At 41.4% G+C, this 25,371-nt stretch overlaps 1 protein-coding gene across 9 annotated transcripts in view; it reads left to right on the top strand.

Annotated features, from left to right (window-relative positions):
• The window catches only part of AFF2 (ALF transcription elongation factor 2), a 350,216-nt gene that overhangs the window by 180,762 nt on the left and 144,083 nt on the right, over positions 1-25,371 (top strand). For all 9 annotated transcript variants that reach the window (XM_085570466.1, XM_085570462.1, XM_085570465.1 and 6 more), the window contains exon 4: positions 22,287-22,331. In XM_085570466.1, the coding sequence (XP_085426592.1) occupies positions 22,287-22,331 (45 nt within the window). The remainder of the gene's footprint in view (positions 1-22,286; positions 22,332-25,371) is intronic.

Genomic DNA, 25,371 nt, shown 5'->3' with positions numbered 1-25,371 from the left:
TTGAGCCCCGCTCTCATCACTTGTTAGAGAACCCAGTCACAGGGGAGGAGACAGGCAGATGTACACTCAGAGCTGGGGGAAATCCACCTTTCTCACTGATCAAAGCACTGGTTGCTGCAAGCTTTCAAAAGCCTCCTTCGTCTTAGTTTTTGTACTGTGGGACACCTTCACATACAGGACTTAGGAAGGGTGTACTGTAAAACTTTGGTACAGGGTATTTTGGAAAGTAGAACTTGAAAAATATTTCTCATAAAAAGCATCCAAATGTAAATCCAGGCACTTTCTTCAGTCTTCCATCACACCCTGCTCCTTGCTGCAGTTCATCTCTCTGAGCAGGCACAGCAGCAAGCCAACAACTTCATGTACAGGAGCAGACCTGCTGAGTTCAAAGGAGCTGGGTATATATATGTAAATGTTTGCAGGATCAGGATCCTATGTATTGCATGGAATTTGGCCTGGCTTTCTAGTTCCCTCTAGGATTTGACCTATTGTTTTTAAACACCACTGTAATTGATGCATTTTAATATTGCTGTGATGTTATCCTGAAAGGCAACTGGGAATTAGCATACTGTATTTCATTATTTCATGACTTTTTATATATTCATATTTAGACTGAGCAGTGTTAAAAAGAATGTTTTATTTCATTATGCAATTTTTAGTGAGCTTATTATCAGTAATATGTTTAGCATAAAATTTATTAGTGACATGCCCTTTAATTTAGCCTGTCTAATTGGTGCTAATTTAGTTAGATTGCATTAAATTACACCCTTTAATGTAGCTATGTGTGGGTCAAGAAATCCATTCCAACAGGTTAGGCAATTTTTCATGCAGCTGAACAGTAAAAATGGTATTAAGGTAGCTGAAAAATGCAATCATGTTCCAAAATAATAGTTTTCCTGGATATTATTATCAGGGAAACAGGATTTCTGTTATAAGTGTTCTTTGTTTGAAGACTTACAGGGTTCATCTTCCATCTAAACTCGTGTCCCCAATCTCCACAACAAAGACAAAGGGTGGGGATTAAGATCATTACTCTTACGTGAGGGGGAATTATTAAGAATGATCTTTATTTCAGTCTTCGTTCCTTCTTTATCATGCTCAGCACAAAGATAACAGTGAAAAATATGTTGTCCCTTCTTTTATCTGAGTTTCTGCTTTCTGCTCCATTAGAATTACTTTGGTCAGATGGTTGGAGTGGAAAGTAATTGATTTGATCTCAGCAGTGTACAAAGAAGCAATCTAAGCCTGACAAAACAAAACAAAAAATCTGACCTGTAAGAGTCATCAATCTCTAGCAGTAAGAGCAGAGGGCATGGGCAGGACTCCTGGGGGCAGGTCCTCAGCTCCTGTAAATTGTCACAGCTGTTACGAGTCAATGGTGTTTGAAGTCACTGACAATTTTGCCAGTGGAGGTCTCAGACCCTGGATTTGGTTCCCAGTTTCCTGCTCAACCTCCAGAAAACTCTCACTGCTCTCTGGTCCCTGGGAATGCTGCTGTCTCTGCTCTACGGAGCAGTGATTGTCACAGTCCTGTGCCTCCATTCTCTCCAGCCATCCCAACTCAACTGCTAAGAATTAAGTCCAAGCCCAAGGCAAACTTCTCGTCCTTGGAGGTGTTTTGCTTCCAGCCCGTCAGGAAGCCCCTTCACATCTTGGTAGCAGTGGTTCCAAGAAAAGGTGGATCAGGAGCAAAAGACATTAAGGCTTTCTCTGAATGAATGTGTGTCAGTCCAGCATATAGAGAGTGTTCTCTCAAAGCCATGGAGATCAATAAATTATCTCCTTCCAACTCCTTTCCTTATGCAGAGACCTTTAGTATTATATAAACATGTTTTGAGCCCATGGACGGCCCATGTAGCACAACAGTTCCCTGATGTGTCTCTGAAGTTGTTTGCTGAGGTTATGGTATGGTGTTGTCATCATTGCTGAAGGACTTCTGTTGTTCTTAAACTGCACTTTCCACTTTGATTGTCATCATCCTGTTCCTGTTGAGCTTAGTTTTATGATAGACTGCCTGAATAACACTTGCTCTGTTTTCCTGTATAACCCACTCCTGACAGAGCCTTTACATTTATAAACCTACTTTTGTAAAAGTTTCAGGTCATAATTTCAGGTGCCCCACATCCTTGGAGAGCATCCAGACCACCAAACATATGGGAACTGGATGAGAAGAAGCAGCCAGTAGGAGCTTAGATGCAGAGCACTGCTAGGAAGGAGCAACAGGGATATCAAGTGGTTTTTTACCTCTGCCAGCATATATGATAGTATTGCAGCTGAGTCAAAGGTTATTGGGATTTTGCAGGTAAGCCTCTATCTACACTCAGAAATAAAGCTGTGGCTCATTCAACTCCTTGCCTGTCCTGTATTTCAGTGGTTGCAGTTTTCCCCTGAAGCACCAATGAGAAAAATAACTTGAAGGAACAATATTTGTAGCAATTTTCTCTTCCTACTAAGTGCTAATCCATAGGGTATCTTCTTGGCAAAGAAGAACCAGTTATACCAAAATATCAACCTGAATTTCCTAACACAGCCGATTGAGCATTAAGAGCAAAGTTAAATGCCTTTTAGGTCTTACCCAGAAGGTTTTTTAATTCCTTGGAAAAGACTCCCATTCAGATGTCAGAGCAGTTGTAGGGGATTTAACTGAAGGTATAGGAAAAGTCCTTTTTTGAGCCTGTTGTCTGCACTAATCTTTTACCTGTTTGATTTTGGGAAGGATGTGGAATCAATTTTGCCTAACAACCAGCTGTAAAACTGGCAGAAAAAAAGAGCAGCAGTAGTCCAATTGCAAACATCATACTGTTTTGGGTAAATAAATATAGAAAAGAATAAGTGGAAATCTTCCTCTAATAGGAAAATACATCAATGATACTGTAATTAGGACCAACATTATTCAACTGCAAGAAAGTATTTATTTTACTGTGATTACTACAGTTGTTTATTCTAGGAAGCTGTATCCAGAAGCAGAATATCCAAACTGGATTTCCAGCAGAATATCCAGCAGCTGTCTAAGACAAGTTTCATAAAATTTTTTGTAGTGGCTAAGTAGATATTTATCAGGAGAGCCTCAAGACAGTGGGGTGGGCAAGTCCACCAGTGCAGCTGGGTCACAGCACAGTGACAGCTCTGTGCCTCTCAGTGGGAACCTGGGGAGCAATGAGATGGAGCTCAGGCAGTGCAGAGAGAGCAGGCTGGTACAGCTGCACACAAAATTAGTCTTTTCCAGCATTGCTATGGTCCTTTCATGCACACAGCCATGACAGACAGATTTTATCCCAGAGATGAGACTTAATAGCCTGGATGTGTTTTCAGAGCTTTAATGAAAAGAGAGGATTTCTTAAAAGATGCGTGTTTACATATTGGCTTTCAATCTAGAACAATAAATGCTCTACGCAGGGCGGAGCATCCTCCTTCCAGCTATTTAAACATTCCCAAACTAAACACACAGTTCAGTCCCATTCCTGTGCTCTGTCATCAGGAGAAAATTATCAGCTCCAGGAGCAAAGCCAAGTTTACAGCCAGGCTCATGAGGCTGATCCCAGTAGACCTTGCTCAGGAGACCTTCCTAGAAGGCAGCAGCTGAGGAGAACGTAGTGTCTGGGCAGACTGGCTGAGGATCTCTGTCAAGGAAGGTAGAGACCAGCTATCTTTGCTTCATATACTCCTGCCTCAAATCTGGAGGTCTTGATATAACCCCCAGTCATTCAAAATATTCAGAAACCTTAGCAGGACGTTGGATCTATATGAGCAGTTTAATAAAATGTTGTGGGTTAGTTCTGAGGCTTCATGTCGATGTAAGGAAAATTAATCTCCCTGTGTCCTCCCCCTGTGCCCTGCTGTGAGTGTGGTGACTGGGCTGGTCACTCTGGGCATTTGTGGCACTCTCCTTTGTGTCCAAAGTGAGCAGAGAAGCGATGCCAGCCCTGCCCATTGCTCTGACAAGAGCCAAGCATGCTGGAGCTGGAGCCAAGGCTGTGCCTGCCAGCACTTAAATGCATAAACAGAGACACTGGGAGGTCATGCAGGGTTGTGCTGGGGCACTTCTGCTACAGCCATCCAGGCCTCCAAGAGTGTTCTCAATCTCGTATTAGCTTTTGGGTTCTTGCTGTAAAGCCAAAGCTCTCACAAGGAAATACTCTGTGGCTGGCTGTGTGCCTGCAACCAAGGTGCTAGTATAGGGAATCCTGAAAGGGCTTCCCCCTATCAGATGTGCCATGGTGTTCCCAGAGACCCTGTGCCATTGTTCTGGCCTTTGGGGAGATCTCAGGGTCAGACAGGGAGTGCAGTCTGTCTCCTGGCTGCATGGGAAGGATCTGGTAGAGTAGCAAGCTGGGGTCTCCCAAGAAGCCCATGGCACGTGGCACAGCCTTTCGGGCACTGGGCAGTCTTTGGGGAAAGCTACAGATTGCCCTGGACTGGTTCCTATTGCCTGCAAGTAGCAGGCACCAGCTTCTGGCACTTGCTCATTGTTTTGAGTGGTGTTAGGTGGGACACTGCCGGGGGCATGCAAGCCAATACTTTGGATGAAAATATTTAGAGAGAGATAAGAAGAACCTGCTTTTCATCTACTCTCATTCTTCCCTGCCAGCTTGTGCTTTCTTTCAGCTCAGGAGACTGAAATCTTCTGTTCTCTAGTAAAAAGAAGTCACTCTGTGAGCAGAGGAGCTAATGAAGCCTGGCTTGTAATGTCTCTCTCTCATGTGGATCCTCTGATATCTTACAAAGGGTGAGCTTTATTAGTTTTTCCTGAAATGGGACAGCAGTAGGGTCCTTCTCCTCTCCCCCACTGCCTTCTTTTCAAACTCTGAAGAGTTTCCGTATCTTTTGACCTTGATGCTGGACAGCAGGGATGAGCTGAACACCCTTTTTGTATGAGGGCACAAACATATGCATTATTTCAGACTCCCATGACTACAATCTGTGGGTGTCTCTTCTGTCAGGAATCAGGCTAAAAATAAAACAAACAAATCCCCTGAAATTAAAAAGAAGCACCAGTGTTCAGATGACTTCATGGTATAAACTGAGGAATTGTCTAAAAAGGTGAAAAATAAGGCTTGCCCACAGCTAAGCTGAAATCTGCTCACTCATAGCAAAATGAGTTGATAATTTATTAGAAGATTGGGATGTTGCTTCTGAAACTTATATATCTGTTAACACATACACAAGACAGCCTTCTCCATTTAGTCCAGGTGTCAGCTTTCCTTTTTTTTACTGTTAGAATTAGTCAGGAAAAGAATGGTTCATCCCTGCCACTAACAGGTGGAGGGAGTCAAGGGAAGCTGAAGGGGTTAAAATCAGTGCTGGCTTCAAACATCAGATTTTCCTTGTCAGTTTGTCACAAACACAGCCATATTTAAATTCAGCTGCTTGGGTAACACCCAAAAGCTATCACTGCACTAATGCAATTATGATAGTGAATCAGTTGCTGTAAATCACAAAGCTATAGATAGGGTGTAGTTGTCATGTTCTTTGTGATTAAAAGATGTAGAATCTCTAATCACTGCAGTGAGAGTCTGTCATCGATAAAGGGAATCTGGAACTGGAGAGCAGTATTGATCGTGCCAAGGAATTTGCAAAGTATTCCTCAGCTTTTGCACACTTTGAACAGCCTTTCAAGATGCACCATCAGCTTTGTACACACTTTCCCACAGCCGCACCTCCTGGCTGGGGTACTAAATGAGCAGGTTAACATATGCTTTGCTTTGGCTCTCTAGCAAAAGGACATTCAGGAGAAACTAATTTTTTAGCAATTTCCTGTCCAAAGGGCATGCTTTCGTATGTCACAATCAGAACTGGTGCCCTGTATTTTTCCATTGGAGGGAGTAATGACCATTCCCCAGCACAGCCCCACATCATGCTGGTGTTGGGGGTCTCGGTCTCCCCAGCTGTGCTGGTGCCAAGCCCATGTGGGCTCTGTGTGGCTGGCAGAAGTGACCTGCAGACCCCACAGTGTGGCCCCTGTGCTGGGCCCAGCTGCAGCACAAGCCAGCCTTTTCTCTGTTGTGGCTTTCAATACCTCCTTGAACTTTCGTGCAAATGACTCCTCTACCTCTGAGAATCAAGGCTTTACCTTGTGTCAGTTCTTATCATCCATTTTCCTCTTCTTTAAGAAAACAAAACCAAAACCATATACACAATAAACCCCCAAAATAATTTATGGCCAATATTCATAAATTATTTACATTCACACTGTGGAATTGTAGGAAAAAAATGAATATTAAGGGATCAAGTATGATGAAAATGGAAGGATAGTGCTGGGTTGTCAGGCTGCTTGGTTATTTTTTATGCATTTGGCTGTTTGCTTTTCTGTCAAGAATCTTCATGAATCAACATACAAAAAATGTATGTGATTTTTTTTATTAATATATAGCATGTAGTTAGAAAGCTTTTACATGCTTATAGCTTTCATCCACAATTACACAGTTCCTTGTACTGGTCTCTGTGCATATAGCCATATGTGTGTATATGCACCATATCTGTATGTAAATGTTTTTAAACTCATATTCTTTGTACAGAAATACTATACCCTCATGTTGCAATTTTTCTGGTTTTCACTACTCTCTTCTTTATGCTTGGGTGGTCATATTTTGAAATTTCCCCAGGACCAGTTTTTCATGCAGTCACGTTTCTCATCACATCTGAAGGATGTTGTGCTTCGCATGGTAATTAGGTCCTCTTTGTTTCATCTGCTGAACCGCTCTCTGTTACTTCCTGCAGCACGCTCACGACTGGAGGCTATTGCTGAAATGTTAGAGCAGTGGAGATTCTCTAGGAGTAAACAGCTTTATGTTAACTTGGGTTTTTTTGTGGTTTTTTCACACTGATTTACATCCTGTTTAAACCTTGTGCAATTATATTTATCCTTCTTGCTTTCTTAGAGTAATGCCATTTATTGAAATAATTTATTATTGCATTGTGTGGCTAGTGGGCATATATGGAAAACATCTCAATATTTACACAAACATATGACTTTATATATAAAATCCCACAAGCATCTCTGTCCCTCCCTAAGGCTTGGGAAGGCTGATGGCTTTGCTGGGAGCACAAGCTGCTGTCAAGCATTGCGGAGTTTATCCTTCATGGCTGAAAAGAAAGCTCTGATTTTTAGTTTTCCTGACCCTGCTGAGGGCAGGCTGAGGCTGGCTTTGGGCTGTGTTTGGGGGCCTGAGCAGGCTCTGGGCAGGGGTGGCATTTTGAAGGGTGCCACTCTTTGTTGATGCTGGGGACAGGGACCCGCACGTGGCTCAGCAGGGACCGGCAGCCAGCGCTCCTGTGAGCTTGGCCAGACCATCTCTGAGAAGGGAGCTTCTGCCAGCACAATTTTATTACCTCCCTTCTGGCTGCCATGTTACAACAGGGAATCAACTCCTAAGTTTTTCAGTTTTGTTATTTAAAAGAAAACTTTCCAAACCTGCATGGCCCTTTTTGCTGGTGTGGCTAGCACCTGGGTTTGGCAGGTTGCTCCAGTGGGAGCCAAAGGGCAACTCGTGTGAGGTTCAGGTTGTGCTGCTGCACCAGTGAAGGGAAGGCAGCAGAAACAGGTCAGGTTTGCCCTGAGGCTGCTGGGGAACCCCTGCCTGGGGTCCCTGCAGAGAGACATCCAGGGCAGGAGCACTGGAAATGCCTACGGTGTCTCAAGAAATGTGAAGTGATCTAGTAACTGATCCTGAATTCTTTTTGAGTTGGTACAAAGCTCTGGAATGTCTTTTTGCAAAATTTACCCCAGTGCTTATACCAGGAAACTTCTCAGTGCCTGCCTGCTGGAGGCCAGGGAGTGTGGATGGGCACGAGCCCTCCAAGCAGCTCCCGGTGGCAGGGCAGAGGTGGAATGTTTCTCACCCTGTTTTCTTGAATAACACACAGAGCTGGTACGTGTTGGGTACACTGGTGGCCCAGGTGGGGCACATGTATAAACATGGGGGTGCAGATAGGCTTGGGAGAGATGTGAACAGTGATGATAGACTGAGTGCTTCTGCCAACATGGAATTCCTATGGGTTGATTGTCCTTTCCTTGTTTTTCCTCCCACAATTAAAAATGCTGCAGTTATTCCTATTACAATAATTACATATCCCTTTAAGTGGTATCTAGATTGAGGTTTACATGGCATTTTTTTCCTTGTTTATGTGTTCTGCAAGCGTATTAAGAAAGTTACTAAAATAATATTACCAAACATCAAGTAAAATCCTCTCTCCTGAAGGGCTGATGAGATCATGTGCATATGACTGCATGTTATCTTGAGCTGACACATGGAATTAAGTCTTGGACTATCCTCACCTAGGAAGACATCATTCTGCCAGCTTCTTTTCTCTTCTGGCCATTTCAGATACAAAAACTGCTTCTCTTCAGCTAGTTAAAGTAGGGCTGTTCTCTGGAAAAGCCAAAAAATAAAAATCTGGCAATTTGATAATATCTGAGTGGTTCTTCCATTTCATTTTTTGAGCTTACTGGTTGCACACAAACAGAAGCATTTGTGACAAAACACCACCCACACATTTAGCCCTGCAACAATGCTGTGATTTTAATAAACTGAGTTGTATGTGGAAGGGAAACTGGATTTTCTGTTATCCCACTGGCAAAATTGTTGGTGAGGAAAGCCTGAAATTGAGCCTTGCAGCTCTGCAACTTGTGGGACACAGTTTCTACATTGAAAGATCAAACTCAGCAGTGCTGCCACTTCTTTTATATTGTTTTATTTTATTTGGTTTCAAAAATTCTAGCAAATTGTGGTAATCAAGAGCAGACATTTAGGCATTTTCCTAATTAGCTTTATGATTTACTAAAACAAATTCTGTATTGTTTCTTTATGGAGCTCCTGACATTTTTTTGTTTTGTTTCCTTCATGAAAGTGGTTTAACAGGTTGAAATCAGTAGGAAACCCCTCATTTTGTTTGGTTTTTTTTTAATCATCAAATAACTTCAAAATTTCATATTTCTGTAAGGTTTTTAAAATATTGTTTCAAGTCCAAATCAAAGCAATTCCTCTTCCTCCCTCCAATTCAAAATTATCATTAAGCAACAAATTGCTCATTGTGTGGCTTAACAGGAGTGGCTGGCTCTCAGTCTTGCATTCAGATCTCCAAGTCACTGTCTGATGGGAAATTTATTCCCCATCTGTTTCCATTTCTACACTGCAAGTTCAGCCTGGCACACGAGCCTGCTGCACAGTTGTGGGGTTTGTGATCCATATTTAATTCATCTAACTTTCAGACTTTAGTGAGACTCCCCAGTTAAAGAGAGTGCTGACCCTGGCCTCTCTCTGTAGTCGGTGCAGAAGTGGGTTCACCCAGAAGGTGACACTGCCCATGGAATATCACAGTTAAACGCCTGAAGGATAACTTCTCTAAGATCGAGCTGCTATGTGCTTTAAGCAGTTCCACTAAAAGAAACCTCTTTGGCTCTCAGAGACATGCTGATAATGGGCTCATTGGCTTGTGAGGTCAGCCAGCAAATGGATGCTGGAGGTCCTTGGGGCTTAGCTCCAAGGCAGCATTGTCCTTCTAGGGAGATCCTGCATTTCAGGGGTGTGATGTGAGACACAAGACTGCAAAGTCATCCCCAAGCTGCCTTTATTCCCCTGAAATGCTCTGTGTGTCAGACCTGATTTCAGTTATAAAATGGAAATAATAGATAAAAAAGGTCAAACCATTTATTGAGGATTGACATTTACAGCAGTCAGGAATCTCCAGTTGTATACAGCTTTGTGTATATATGCCACTCCCATATGACACCATTGTGCTGAGGAGCTCCAAGCCACTGTTTCCTGCTGTACCTAAGTGATGGCAAGTTATCTGTTGCTTCTTGTGTTTCTACAAATTACAAAACATAGAAATGCAGCATTAATTAACTAACCCATCTAGCAAAATGAAAATTCCCAAATTCTCTCTGTGGCTTCAAAATTATTTTATCTTTTACCATAATAAATTCTGTCAGAATATTTTTGTGAAATAAAACAGTTTGAAATTAACTGTGAAAGTTCAGTGTTAAAGCACCTGTGTCCTGATCCTGTTGCAGGCACAAGAGTTGTGCATTGGGTCATTGAGAGAGTTTGTGGGTTGAGTGCAGGGCAGGAAACTGGGTAAGAGCCCAGACCAGGAGCTATTGCTGCTTGTGTTGCATTCAGGACCTGGACACAAAGTGCTGCCAGGAGCATCACACTGTGTGTGTGAAAAAACCCTAGCAGCAGCCTAGAGATCTGTAGGTGATCTTTTCCACTGAGATTTAAGGAGGAGGAAAGGAAGGGAGAAATACACACTCAGTTACATGCACAAATAGCCACGTGCACCCTCAGATGGGCTGGCAACAGCAAAGTAATTAAAGGTGCTGGAGCTGGAAGTTCCAAGTCACCCTCTACAAGGGTACAGAAGGTTTGCTAATGTCACTGCTTATGTGCCAAAGGTATCTTGCAATGCTGAAATTTCTCTCCAGTGCCCTCTGTGAGATTTATAGTGCCCTGGTCTCTTTTCTCATTGCCTTAAAGGTGTGATTTTGGGAGCTGAGCCTTGAGATGGCCATGCCTCAAGGAGACCCAGCACACCCCCTGTAAATGTGGCTTTCTTCCCACTGCTCATGCATTGCTGCAGAATTATTTCTCAGTGCTTTGAATTAACAGGTTCATAGCCTGGCACTAAAGATTTAAGGGGCCTTGTGCAGATAAAGACAGTAGAATTGATAGAGCAACAGTGGTCTAGAAAGCATTGATAAAATGACTCATCATTGCATAACAGGTATTAGAATTTAAGTTCCCTTTTCTTCCTTCCTCCTCCAAAACAGGAAGCTTTTTAGCCTCTGGATAAGAATCCAGAATTAGAGTAAAGAATTTCTAGTCAATCCCAAATTCAAAAATTAAGAAAAAAAAAGTTTAGGCTTAATGAAACATGTCTTCCAAGTTAACTTAAATGCTTGTTTATATAGCTTTTGAGATTAATCTAAGAATAAAAAACTGCTCTTTATATGGAACTTCCTGGCCAAAGACCTCTGGGCAGCTCCAGAATACCAGAACAAAGGATTTACAGCCCACTGGATACTTAAAAATGGTGCTGTTATGTTCAGATTCAAAATTTCAGATTCCTTTTGCCTTCATAACAACTTCTGGTGAAGAGGAAAAACTGTCTACTGATCCTTCAGGTCCTGGAAGTACTCCTGATAGTGTGGTGCACATAGGTCAGGTTATTTAGCTTGAATTTGGACCTCTTACAGACCTCTGTCATGTCTTTTGTGCCGATTTGTTTTTCTGCGTATGCTATTGGTCAGAATAAATGGAGGGATGGGATCTGCCCTGGCTGCTGTAGGGGTTTTTCTTGGGGTGTCCCCAGTCTCCTTACAAATCAGTGTCTTTCCGAGTCCATTTCTGATGGTATTTGGCAGCAGGTCAGCATCCTTAGGTAAAGAAAGGCTTCCTGAAGTGAGCAGCAGTCACAGAAAGTAAATTAATGGAAGCCGGCATCTGCTGATCTCTTTGACAATAAGGAATTTCACTGCCAGCATTTAAAAACCATTGGAAATGGTCTCCATTGGAAACCAGATTTCGACTTTCTGCCCTGGGCTGCCAGAAGTATTTCAGCATAAAATGCTAAAGTAAGTTGAACTTTCAATTATAATTTCAATGACTGTCTAGTGAAATGGATTAATGCTCTGGCACTGCACCTTTGAGGCTTTGGCTCGAATCTTGTAGGATAAAAATCTGTCTGCTTTGACAGTTGAAAAGGTCAGAAGTGAAATAATGTCAGGTGGTCTTAGCCCAATTCAATGTCTCGATTAAGAAGTAGATGTAAAAGTTGTTGATGTGGGATATCATATCAGATTGTTTTCAAAAATACAAATATGTTTATTTACATTTTGTCATCGAAATTAGATGCAGACAGCTGCATTTGGGAGAGCTGGAGCTTGGTTCAACCTTCAGGAACACTGGGTTGCAAAGTGAGCAAAATGTAGGTTAAATATGCAGTACCTTAAGCACAAAAGCTTGATTTCAATCAACTTGAAATTGATTTCCTGATATTTGACTGTGTCAAGGATAGTTCACTTAAATATTTTGAAAGTTTAATTTGGGAATTTTTATTAGCTGAGAGTGTATTGAAAGACCATGTTTTTCTCACTGTTGAGGCAGGGCAAGAGGTCTCTTCAATTTACTTTTTGAAGCTGCTGCAATTCAATTCCTAAGCTTATTAAATAAGAATGTGGTTAAGGAGCAAAATACAGATCTTTGCAGAATGCATTTTTCTCTTATCTGAATACATACTTATATAATTTTGTATGATGATAATGTATAAATATAAATTGCTTCTTCAGACATCCCTGTGGAAAGGTCACTATGCAAAAATTTGTAGCAATAGCAACGGGAATTTCTTTTGGGACAAAGGAGCAAATGTGGGCTTGGGGCTGTGTGTCTCATTTATGGGGACAGTGGCTAACAGAGCTCCAGAGCACCTTTGCTGCCTTTGATCCATCCCAGCCCCACTTCTCCCCAGCCCTCCTCCCGTGTCAGGCAGCCTTGGCGCTGCTCCACCAGCGGAGTCGCAGATTTGCTTTGCTTGTTTCAATAAGAACCACGCACACAGGACAGTGCAAATTGAAAATCAGCTGTCATGGCACGCTACATAAATTACACAGTTCTGCTTGGTAATCCATTACAGATGATTAAATAAATGAGTGGTTGTGTCCTGTTCAGCTCTGGTAAATCTTTGTTTTATTTAATTCCTTGGTCTCTGTGTGTGTGGGGGTGTCATCAGATTTTTTCCAGTTGGGTTTCCATCTTAAGGCAAAGAAATTACAGTCTCCATGTGATCATGATGCAGTGCAAGAGCTGGTGAGACTGTCCATATGTTGTAAAGATTAATTGGCATTCAGTTAGACCCCATAAAACAGGGCATTAGCCTCTGCTTTTCCTCCAGTTTGTGTAGTGGGCACAGACAAAAGTCTGTTTCTGACATGTAGCATGTACTTTTTAGCAGGCTGATCCTCCCAGTTGCAAAACCTTCAAAGAGTTTCAGAAATTCAGGTACTGCATAATGTGGGGCAGTTGTAACATGGTCTTGCTTTGCTCTGCTGAGATCTGCTAAGTAGGGCCCAGGGGACCACTGAAACCACAGAATTATCTTTTATTTGTTCTATAGATTTTTCTGACCAAAAAAAAGTGTGATACATCACCATCTTCGCCCTTCCGAGACGTGTGGTTTAATTGTAGTGTGGGCTCAGAGGGCTGTCTGTGTTGCCTGTGGTGGGTGCCAGGGGTGGCAGAGGCCAAGTGGCCCCACTGCAAACCATTATTTATAAAGGAACAAAGTGGTAATTTTGCAACTATCACAGCTCAAATATGGGGCCATTTCGCTGGTAATAAAACTATTACTCTGTAACTGTTTACTTATCAGGAGACCATTATGTGATTGATGACCTGAAAATGGAGGTTATCTTTCAATTCATTTGAAATGCAAACTGACTAGAAAATCTATAGTTATAGCGTCGTATTTTTAAGCAAAATCAGGCACCTACATTGACTTCCTATTTACATTTCTTTCAGAAGAAAAATCACATAAAAGCTATCAAGAAACACATTTCACAGCAGGCAAATTAATTGGTTTTACTGTATTTGAATGGAGGGTTTGTCAAATAAAACATGCCATGACAGTTAATAGTGTCATTTAGAGGCAGAAAATTATTGGCTTATTTGTTATTGGATAAAAGGAAGGCAAACACTTTGTATTAGGAAGTTTTAATGTGTTTAAAATCCTCATTAGGGATTTATGGACATTCTTGCTTAGCATAGCGCCTCATTAATTTGAGGCTAAACAGTTACTTCTGTGTTTCAATTGCAATTTTTTTTCCCTTTTCTTTAATTAGATCTCGCATTAGAGTTTGGTCTCTACACCACTGGAGATGTAGAATTAATTAATGTGATTTATAAATCTAATGGAAGTGAGTTATTCTTAGATATCTTTTCATTTTAGTGAACAGTTTAACTGCACACAGCATAAGTGCACACAGATCTAAGAGATTTGGGGAGCTCAGGAAAAGTATGCAACTTCTGCATTGAATACATTTAGCAGTGTCCCTTGGCATTAATAGATCAAAGCATTTTAATTAGAAATGTAACTAAAAGAGAGGCCATAAAGATCCCATTCAAAATCAGATTTTCCTTGTTCTAAGTTCTGTACCATCCAAAAAGTGTTATTTAACTCCCCTTTTGTAGATAACCATGACATTCAGTGGCAGTTGGGATAATTGCGTGTCTTACTATTTAATGAGCATAAGATCTGGCTCTTAATGTAGGCTGAGTTTGGATGCCATCACAATAAAAACATATCCAATAATTGTACTACTTTGTATTAATAAAAAGCAAATAGCTTTTATTTCCTATAAGAATTTAATTTATTTGATTGAAGTTTGTGTTTAAAATGTATCTATGTAGACTAGTTATACTAACAGATTGGTATTTAAACCCTACGATATTTCAAAATACATTTGTTTCCCTCAGAGCTGGAACAGGTCCTTGCCCTTTGAATTCTGGCCCTCTATTTTGAAGACAGTCTGAGGTCGTGACTTCCAAGTTGTGACTGTGGTGGAAGGATGTATGAGAACAACTAATTTGCAAACAAGCTCTGAGCAATTAGTTTGGGTCCCAGCATGGGCCTCGCAGCTGTGCGAGCTGCTGTGCAAATTATAGCCAGGAGTACGTTTTTCTGTGGGGACATTCATACCTGCTTTAAAAAGCAGAAGTGAAGCAGGTAACCAACACAACCACTCACTATATCCTTGTAGCCACAGTAGGGGTACTGTCAGATGTAAACACACAGTTAAGAAAGTTCCTCTTTAAAACCTCCAAAGAAATGTTACATTCTGAATTCACAGGGTCAAATAATGCTTCAGGTTACAGTGATGGAGCCTCACTGACATTGGGGAAGTTTTAGTCCCATTGCCAAGGCCACAGTCTGACCTTGTGACTTTGATACTATTTTAGCAGGAATTTACACAATTCCTGCCTGATGCTGCTCTTGTACTGGCACACACTGGGAACAGATGCCACATTCCACTAATCTGAAATAGATTTAAAGGAGATCCAATTCCAACTTACATTACATTTAGACAGCTGTGTCTGTACAGTAAAGGATTTTGCATGATTTCCAAGAGGTTCTCCTCAAGGAGTTACACTGAGAATAAATACAGTGTTTAATTTACACCCCCCTGACTGAGGGCAAGTGGACTTGTAAAATAAGTTCCCTTCATGCCTTTTATACCGCTTCATTGTCTTAGGAGAAGTTAAATTTCCATCACACTGACAAAAGGAAGACAAGAAACAGACACTTGATCATTTTTCTGCCACACCACATATCTCACCTCAGCAGAGGGTTGCACAGTCTGTTAGTCAGGCTTTGATGTTTCAAGTGGACAAGTGCACGGTGGCATTGTAGGTCAGGGCACCTTTTGTCATCACTGTAGTGGAAATGTATAAAGTAGTGTTTTCCAGAACAAGGTGAAAATGCCAAGACACATAAGAAAATATTCCTATTTTATGTAAGTAAATAAGTACTTGAAGTTTTAAGAGAAGGATGAACTGAAAGAGGAGGGAAGAAAAATAAATTTGACATTCCAAATTTCCTTGGTCTTCATCAATATGAAATGGTTGTAACAGCCTTTATGCAAGCCAGGCTTTTGATCATAAATTAAGTACTGCAAAAACCACTTTTTTGGGGCCTGGCTTAATGCTGACATTATCAGATCCTCTGGTGTTATCATTATGGGGAGTTTCTGAAATCTTACATTCAGAATATTCCATAAGTAAAATGTGCAGCCTTGCCTACATTAAGAAACTTCCAGGAGACTTTAAAGTGAGAGGTCACTTTATCAGTCTTCTACCTCTAATAGTTTTGCAATTTACTGCATGAAAACAATGGTGAACCATTGAGTTTAAATTGAATATCAGCATATTGTGCTTTCGTGGAGACTGTTGCATGCTAATCAACACTGAAATGGTGTTGTTAAAAGAAAACACCAAAGACATCTAAAAAGCAAAAAATGAAGTAAATTCAACACATACTGAGAAGAATAAGAAAAGTATAATTATCACATCCAGGTCAGTCTGTTTTAAAAGTTACTGTAGCAGAACTAAATGCCAGTGAAAAAACATTGTCCTTGTAGCGGGGCTTGCTCAGACAGGTAGAAAGGTTGTGGAAAGCTGAGTTTTGTAGGGAGATGAAACTGAATCCCTGTCAGTGTGGGGTTTGTCACCTCTCCTGGTGTGACCTGCACAGTTTGTCTGGCTCTGGGAGAGGAGCATACAAGAGGCACTGGCTTTTGAATGAAACTAAAGATACCTGTTGTGGGCAGCTTTGGCTTCTGAGCTAGAGACTTTTGGGAAGTTCACTGAAATCAGTGTGAGTCTGATGCAGTCACTTTTTGGACCACACTAGTAAGTTGTTTTTCCTAGCTAAGGTGTTTTACTAGGGAGGAAAGACATAAACTTCTCTGGCCACGTCTGAAAGAGCAGCTCTGACTGCAGGCCAGGCTGCCTTAGCTTAACAAATGAATTAACTCACTCTTTAAAATTCTTTCGTGTTTTCAGGTTCTTCAGTAAATGCATATTTTACACAGTTTCCGCTGTGCTTGTATTAAAGGAGACTAGACAAGCAGCTTTCTGTATTTTGTTTTAGGCAATAGTTTTTCTTTCTCTCCTAATTTTTTATATATGAGAAAAGTATCTATTTTCACAGACATTTTAATAAGCCCCAGGAGATACTTCTGGGGTTAAAATAATGGGAAATGCAGTCTTCTCATGGTATTTTGGTTCCAGGATGGTGGAGGCACTAAAAGAAAACAGTGGATATGCATTATTTAGGGCTCACAAATGGCTCCCTTGAAAATGAATAAGCCTTTGAAAAACACATGTATGGATTTGAATACCCAGGGAGCAATTTTGGGCTTATTTGTTTTTTTTTCTTTTAATACCACCACGTTTGACTTCATTCAGTTTCCCCCAAAATGCAAACATACAGTCCTAAAGCATGTTGGTGATATCTCCACAAATATCAAATACACCACAAAACCCTACAGTCAGGTTGCAATATTCATTCTTGCTCCTTTGCTGCTTCCATTCTTACACGCTTGCACTAAGGTTAGGAAGAAAGCCTCCCAGCTGGTGAGATTAGCTGGCATCTATTGCAGGTGTCTTTAACAGGAGGGACACTTTTTGGACATGGTATTGAGAAAGGAAGCAGGATCACGAGGTGTAAAACAATCTGAGGAGGTTTGAGCAGTGGGTTCTGAGCAGCGGAGGGAACTTCACTTGAAGTAAATATGGAACAATCTTCTCAGGAGGAGAAATACATAGTCAGATGGCAGCTGAGGGGAATTAAAGAGGAATTAAAGTAGAGAAATGAAGCCTGAACGTGCAAGAAAATACTGATGGCAGTCCAAAGAAAGGTGGTGTTGGAAAGACATTGGGTGGGTATGACAAGTGCAGGTGAAGTATTGCATGTTCTCAGATTTGTCATGTGCATGTTGAAAGAATTGAACCATAGGTTCATACAAGTTGGAAGGATGTTCAAACAGCATCTAGTCCAGTGTGTTGTATCTGGAAATTCTGCTAGTCTTAGAACTGCCCTATCAATTTCCCACTTGTATTAATCAGAAAAAAATCAGAAAAACCAAGCACTCTCTGTTAATGGGAAGCCTGGCAGGAGCTGAAGGCACTCAGAGGACAAGGCAGCTGCTGACTGTCCTCCTTTTGCTGTTTGTGGTTTTCTAAGTGTTTTCCTCATATCACTGTGTGGTGCACGCTGAAAATGATCAATCAAGGCTCACGCACAGGATCTTTCCATGCTGGCAAGTGAAAAATCAATTTGTGTTTGAAGGAGTAAACAGTAGCATGAGCTTCATTTCCCCAGAGTCAAAATGGATTCCTTGATAAAGGAGATGACAAGGAAAGCTGAGCTCTTGATGTATAAGCTCATAGGTGCTCATGTGCAAGAAATGAGTGGACTCCTACATTCATTTTCCATGCTACACTTCCCTTTTCAATAAAACAAAGATAGGAAGAAGAGATTACTTGTTGAATGCCAATTGTGCATCAATAAAACCAGGGGGATTGTTCATGAACAGTTTATACAGATGAAAATGTAGTCGGTCAGTTCTGGAAAAGACATTATTAATGGTGTATTTCTGCTTTATGGCACTACATTTGAATTTTCAGAACTATTTTCACAAGTCTGTTGGAAGATTGTGTTGCTAACATTTCTGAGAAATGTCTGCTGTTGGGTGTAAATTACAGGGAAAAGAGTCTTTGCATGATATTTCTGTGCCACGAAAACAAAATCTGATCTCATGCAGGCTATAAATTGTCCAGGAGGTAAGAGTAGTCAAGGAACTGTAGAATGAATAAATGGAAGGTTAGACCAACGTGGCTCATCAGATATTGTAACCATTCACCCAATGTCATTTGATCTCTATAACATTAAAGGCTACTATTCCCTCCCTGTTAGATTCCTGCCCTCCTTCCCTCCCTTTAAAGTTCAGCACTGAGCCACCCAAGCCATACATTAAACCCTTTGGTTCCACATCATTTAAGCTCTCTCCTTTCTCCTGTGAGACCAAAAAGTGAAGAAAGCTGTAGAATACTGGCTTGTATTAGGTGGAATATTTGACCATCTGACCTTTCCTTTTCTTCCTTTTTTTTTTTCTTTTTTCTTTTTAGCAAGCAATGTTTAAAAGTAAACATGAAGCATTTTGATGCAAAAGAGGTTTGCCAGATTAAAAGGAAATTGGAAGATGAGTTCACTGTAGCATGTAGCTGTTGTGAAATCTTGTTTTGATTGAAGTTTTATTACCTCAGGATGTCTGTCTGCAGCTTATGTGCTGTTCTTTAGTCTGGGGTTTGTGAATGCACTGCTGGCTGAGAGAAGAGCTCAGGATGTGAATTGCAACCACTCAGTCTTGCAGAAGCCAAATTCCTGGAATCTGTCCTTTCAGCTGAGTTATAAAGTCTTGATGCTGCTCATGAAGGAAGAAAAGCACCAAGAGAATGCACAAGTGCAAACTGCGCCCTCCTTTTTAGACTGTGATTAGTGAATGAAAGCTGAAGAGGAGAGAGAGGGGATGGAGAATGACATAATGGGTCCTAAAATGCTTGATTTTTATTAGATTAGGAAAGTAGTAGTATGGGATGAATGTCCAAGCTTGACTAAACAACAAGAGGGTCGTGGCAGTTTATTAATGGCAGTTCTAATAACAATTCGTTGTAGTGCTGGCACTTGAGAAAGTGATGAATATTGTGTCTGCTCTGTTTCATTCTGTCCCAGTGAATCTGTGCTTGGATGCCATGGTGTGCCATGTGGGCCCGCTCACACTTGTTAGCTGAACACGAGTGTTTATGGACAATTAAACGTGCAATTTTTAATTCACACTTTGAAAGGTTGAGAGGTTGTTTTCTCTTTTTTTTTTTTCAAGACACTCTAAATTTCTAATAGATCTGTGCCTTTCAAGTCTCTTAGAATGTGCAACTGCAGCATGAATTCAGAAAAATGGTCTCATTTCTTTAGCAATCCATTAATAGTAATGTACTGAAAGACTCTTACATTGATCTTCTCTCTGATAGCCATGTTGTAATAATTATTCTTTTAATGTTTGCATCAATCTAAATGTTTTCCTCTTTGTGCTCGCTTCTACTTGGATCTGCCTATATGACAATCACAGCACTTTGACATCTTGCATTACTTTAATACCAGTGATTCAAAACAAAGCAATGCCAAAGGGAACAAAAGTTCTGTCAAGCCATTAAAATCTTCTTTGCCATTAACACAATTAAATTGATGCATGAGCATTTAAAGTTATTAGCAAGTGCTGCCAGCAGAAGCTGGTTACAATTGCATAATATATAGTGGGCTTTATTAAAGTAAAATGGTATGTTTACTGTTATTATCATCATTAGTTCTGAAGTAACATAAACTTAAACAGGGCTGTGAATTGGGAGAGGACTGTGATACAACCAAGAACATGCTCTGCCCTGTATTAATAGTGAGGGACACAGTCATCACTTTTCTAAACAAAGAAATACACATTGCCTAATCATTACAGCTAGCATGTGTAATGGTAGGGAAGGGTGTTAAATAAAGAGAGCTTCTGTACCTCTGCTGCTCTCACTCTTCCCAGTCTGACTCACTCAGCTGGATTTTGGGCTGCTCCTGTTTCTGCTGTGAGAATTTTTGTGGTTGATGTGAGCTTTTTGGAGGACTATTTGTTTTGTTTTCTCATATTCCAACATATTAGTTTTTCAACGAAAAAGAATGAGGCTTGTATTAGAGACGTGTTCTGTCCCACTGCACAGTGCAGTAATACCCCTGCTTGCTAACCTTTTGATTAACTATATTCCTCACTGAATGGGGAGCTGGTATGAGGAATAGAAAACACAGATGAGCAGAGAACTTAAAAGTATTGAGAGGGAAAAAAGTAATTTAAGTGAAAAGTAGGGAGATGAAGGAAGTCCCATCAAGTCCAAGTCCTGTCATATAAGGAATGCATGCCTGTTGCAGTTCATGCTGACCACACAAGGGCAGTTCTCAGCCAGGTTTATTAGGTAATTTGAGCTGAGTGGAAACTGGAGACAAAAGATGAAGCTCTTTTTTTGGTTGTTTGACAGTTTTAAGGTGGTATTGTGGAAAATTATAATCTATAATAGATAAAAATCACTGATATCCCCGTGGTGTAGTCATATTCACTTGGGTAATCCTTTACCAAGATACTGATGAACTGTTGGGAATTCAGAGAACGGTGATTAAATAAGCCAAAGGAGAGGAAAATCTGGTTTATCAGGAAAGAAGGTAAAAGTTGAACACAGAGTATTTGAGTAAAGTGGAGTATAATTCTGCATGTCTGTGTATGGCGTAAATGTGAAGGGAAGTAATGAATTACTTCTACTAGTGGAAAGAGCTCTACAGAAAAGCTGAGTTGACACTGAAAACAAAGTTTTAACCATTATAAAAGAACTACCTAATAGTTTGCAACACTCCATATTTTATTAAGGGAAGGAATGGGAGACCCATTTCCCTACAGTTTTTGGGTCAGACTAGACATAGTACTAGAGGATTCAGGGGAAATCTGCTGCATTAGCAGAGCATGAGATTGGTGATCTAAGAGGTCTCTGTGGTCTTTGACTTCTGTAGCTGTGGATTTATCCATGAAGCTTAGTGCTGGCTGAAATGCAGGCAGAAGGCCATGGTCAGTGCTTTGGTCATGCTCTGTAGCAGATTAGGATGACAGGGATTAAGTTTAGTCATTACTCTCTTTCACCAAACTAGTAACTAAGGGCAATAAGGTAGAAGAATCAGGCAGAGGAGTCTCACTGAATATTTATGGCACAGAGGATTTACCTGTGCTTTGGTAACTTCCTGAATATTGTCTCTTCCTCTCCTGCTTTAACCCATGATAAGAGCCCACCATGGCTCTCTGCAAGTGCCAGAGTAGCTGTACATACAGGTCACATCTGCCTGTTGTTTCTGTAATTGTTCACAGTATTTAAAGGTTTTATGCTCTTTCATATCCTCAGAATGAGGGATTGTAGCAAATGCTGTAAGTACCATTTAACAAGTATTTTCAATTGGAATATATTAGCAGCATCACTCTGTGTGTGTGTGGGTCTGATTGGGTGCAGAGGTAAATTGAATCTCTCTAAGGGGAGAAGGAGCAGCTGTCAGGCCTCTTGAGGTGGATACCTGTGTGCTCTGCAGGCTGCAGAGGATGCTGAACCTGCAACAGGCTGATGGAGTGAGGGACAACAAAATCAGCAACCACCCTTATAGTCCAACCAGTATTTTACTACAGTATATATTTAAGTTTTAGGAGCTGTCTGGGCTGTTAGCCTATTAAGCTGTAGGATAAGATAGTTGATGATAACAGCTTTCTCCTGTTATCACCTCTGTCCTTCTCTGCAGCATGTGGCAAGTTAAAGCAAACCTCACCCTCTCTCTGAAGGCTGCCGATAGGAGTAACAGTGGGATCTTCTTCAATTACAGAAGTTTCAGGCAATTCCACTGCCAGTTCTCAACTGTGAGGAAATCAGAGTACTTTATTGCTTCAAAAGTGTCGTTAGTAACACAAAGCAGCGTGGAAGAAAAAAACAACTTTTGACAAAACGAGTCCTGCTGATGATTTATGTTGATCTGAACTGGAAAATTTGGTAGGCAGCAAGCATGGATACAGCAGTCTTCAAACAGAGGCAGTTGCTTGTTAGCTGTTCACCTGTGTGGTTGAACTTTGCATCCAGCACCTGACTAAACATTTCTTTTTTTTTCTTTAAACCTAGGTTGCCCTTCCCAATGACTCCAGCTGTGTGGAAGAAATACTGCGGGTAAGTAATACCCTTTGCTTTTTTATCTCCTGTATAATTGTAGTGCTGTTATTTTCATCTTCCAATGAGAGGGTTTATAGGGCTATCTTTAACACTGTAGTTAAATAAAAACATATCAGTGGGTCTGTATTAAGAGACATAGACAGGGGATAGGCCCAGGGTACTCCTTAGTGAGATCAGTTCACCTAAGACTCTGCATCTGCCAGCTTGTTTCAGTCAGGATTTCCACATGTTCCTGTTCTTTTCAAGCTCTCAGTCCCTGAGTCTATACAGGACACATTTCTCTCCTACCCTGAGGTACAGTTGCTTTAATTCTTCTACTCACAAACTGACCTACAGTCTTTCTCCTTCCTCTAGACTACAATTGCTCATCATTCATGGTTTTGTTAAAGACTTACATGTTTTTTGTGTGATCTTTGGTCAGTGGTTGAATACAGAAAATTGCAAGTCCAAACTAAGAATGGCTTAATTGCAACAAGATCATGTAATAAAAAAAAGGGAGTGTGCACAAGTTGTATGCTTTAGTCTAAGTGTAAGATGGGCTTCTCCTCAGACACCCCAACTTTGGGGCTCCCTGTTGGCAGTGAGATTTGCCTGTGGGCAGTTTTGCAACCCCCCAGTCCCTCTCTCAGATTTAGGTTTTTCTCCTCATGAATTGAGTTTCCCATCTGTCACAGCTACCTACCTGCCTGGGAATGCCACCCTTCTTTGGTGTAGAAGGGATTAAAATTTCAGTGGGAATTTGTGCAGCCATGTCCTTGTGACTGCAGGTAGTGCTGCAGACTTACCCAGACCTGAAGTCATGTGTAACAGTCATGCCAGTTTGTTTGCAAAGACTTACTCTAGCTTATAAAATAAAATAAGCTTCTCACTATTCATTGCAATTCAGAGTTAAACAACTTGGAAAAGTTGCTCCTGGTTTCTGTACACACATTATCTTGTGCTGCTCTAGATGTCCTTATGTGTTGCTGCAGAAGTGTGTTGAGGCAGCAGGCAGGGTTGTGTGTGCAGACCTGCTGTAAGGGAGAAGATCTTGCACAAGCACCCAGGAGCAATGAATGTAAGGAAATAAATAATATTTACTTTCAACCTTCAAAGTGAGCAGAGGTTTATTACCTATAGAACACTAAGGGAGCAAAAGCGAAGGAAATGTTGAAAGGCTCTGTGAAATACATTTTAAATGTCTTCTTTATATATTTCAATTAAGTTCATTACTATATGCAGAATGAATGACTTGTTGGCTGGGGAAAGCAGTTGTTTTCAGTAAAAAGCATCAAAAGAAAATGTGATGGGGTGAATTTCAGGGATGAATCATCCAGGTGACATTTTTAATGTGGGAACAGTGCATATAAATCACAGGAAGTAGAAATGTCTTTTTTCTAATCAAGATGGTGACCCTATTTCCTATGCCATGACTGTAATTTGAGTCAACAAGCACAATATGCTGGGCTTCCTTCTGAAACCTGTTGAGATTGGAGCAGGATTTTCTGTTGCCTTTAGAGGATGGGGATGAGCTGCAGAATCCCTGCTCCTGCTGCCAGTGGGCCATTGAACCTGGGGGCACTCTTAGGGTGACAGAGCAGGGATTGAGCAGGATTCTGTGTCTCTGGGGATCTCTCTCACAAGGACATGCATTGAGCCTGTGAAGAAGAGATACAAACCAGCAGATCTTTCTGGACTACAGCTGCAGGTGCCCAGAGGCATCCCTCATGCCCATCCTAGACTAAACCTGTTGGGCATAGCTGCTGGCATGGCCAGAAGGCACCTGGAGCACACGACACCCATGTTGGGGTGCAGATACAGCCTTGGCACGTGGACCTCAGCCATGGCTCCCTAAGGTGCTCCCCTCCATGTGCTGCTGCTTCCCAGGGGCTCTGTGCCCTCGGCATGGCTTTGGGCTGTTCTGGGCACCCACAGGCTGCCTTCAGCCTTTTGTAACCTGCCTGCACTGGGCTGCACAGTCCTGCCTGTGTGAGCACAGCAACCCAGAGCTGCTTTGGGACTGCTCAGCAAAGACAACCCCAAGCAGACCCCAGCCCCAGCTGGGTGCCCTCAGGGCAGCAGCCCAGGATTCCGACTGCATGTGGTGCTGAAGCACACCTGGCACTAGAAGTACATGGGTTTTGTGAGTGTTTTACTTTGTTCTTCTCAAATTTATGGTGCAGAGCAAGCTAGCAGGAAATGTGTTTTGGTTGCATGCAGGGTATCATATTCTACTTGACAGGCAGTGGAGAGAAAATAAGGAAGAGAATGTGATGCCCAGCAGTGGTCAAAATTCATTCTTTGGGCTCCCCATGGAAACCGTGTCAGAAGATTCAGGCTGGCTGCTCCAGATGAAAGCATGACCCTTGGTTTCAGCAGAAATTTGCATTTTGAGAACCTGGATTAATTTTCCAGCCTGGCCAGGTACTTCTTGGCCTTTCCAGGGCCATTTACATAGGCTCTGATGAACTTTTGGGAGTGTGGGTCTCAGCTCCCTCATAGCAACTTCTTTCTGCAAAAACACCTTGTTATTCACATTTCCATCCTCTCAGGTATGTTACAGAGGTAAACACAACGGATTCCAAAACAGTTGAGCACCAAAAGCGGACAGTTGGGCTGTAATTGTGCATTTTGCCCAACCAAACCATTGGCAACCCCTGGCAGTTTCTGCTCTGGGCTGTGTCTGCTGCCAGGCTGCGCTCCCCAAAGAGCTGGGGAAGGGTGCTCTGCCTGGCCCTTGCCCTTGGAGCAATGCATACCTTGAAGTTTAGCATTTTATTTATGGTTTTGATTTGTTTTGGTTTTTTAAGGTGGGGAATCAAGTGATTTATTTCATTTCCATCCCTCAGAAAGTCACAGTAACTCTCGAGGGTTTCTTTGCTAGACTTTACAAGGAAGAGGTACTCCTGCAAAGATTTGTGACCTCTGATTTTACACAGCTCTTTTTTCAAGCTGAACTTGATTAATGGTTTCTGTAATTGTAGAGGTTTGTAATTCCTAATCTGTCGTCTTCTTTTTTTTTTTTTTTCCATCTTGGACAAAAAAGATTTAATTGAAT

Source organism: Lonchura striata, chromosome 4A (genome assembly GCF_050655825.1).
Source record: "Lonchura striata isolate lonStrDom1 chromosome 4A, ASM5065582v1, whole genome shotgun sequence".
Classification (NCBI taxonomy): Eukaryota; Metazoa; Chordata; class Aves; order Passeriformes; family Estrildidae; genus Lonchura; species Lonchura striata.
The sequence above is the reverse complement of the archived record's forward strand: the minus strand, read 5'-3'. Positions and strand labels throughout refer to the sequence as shown.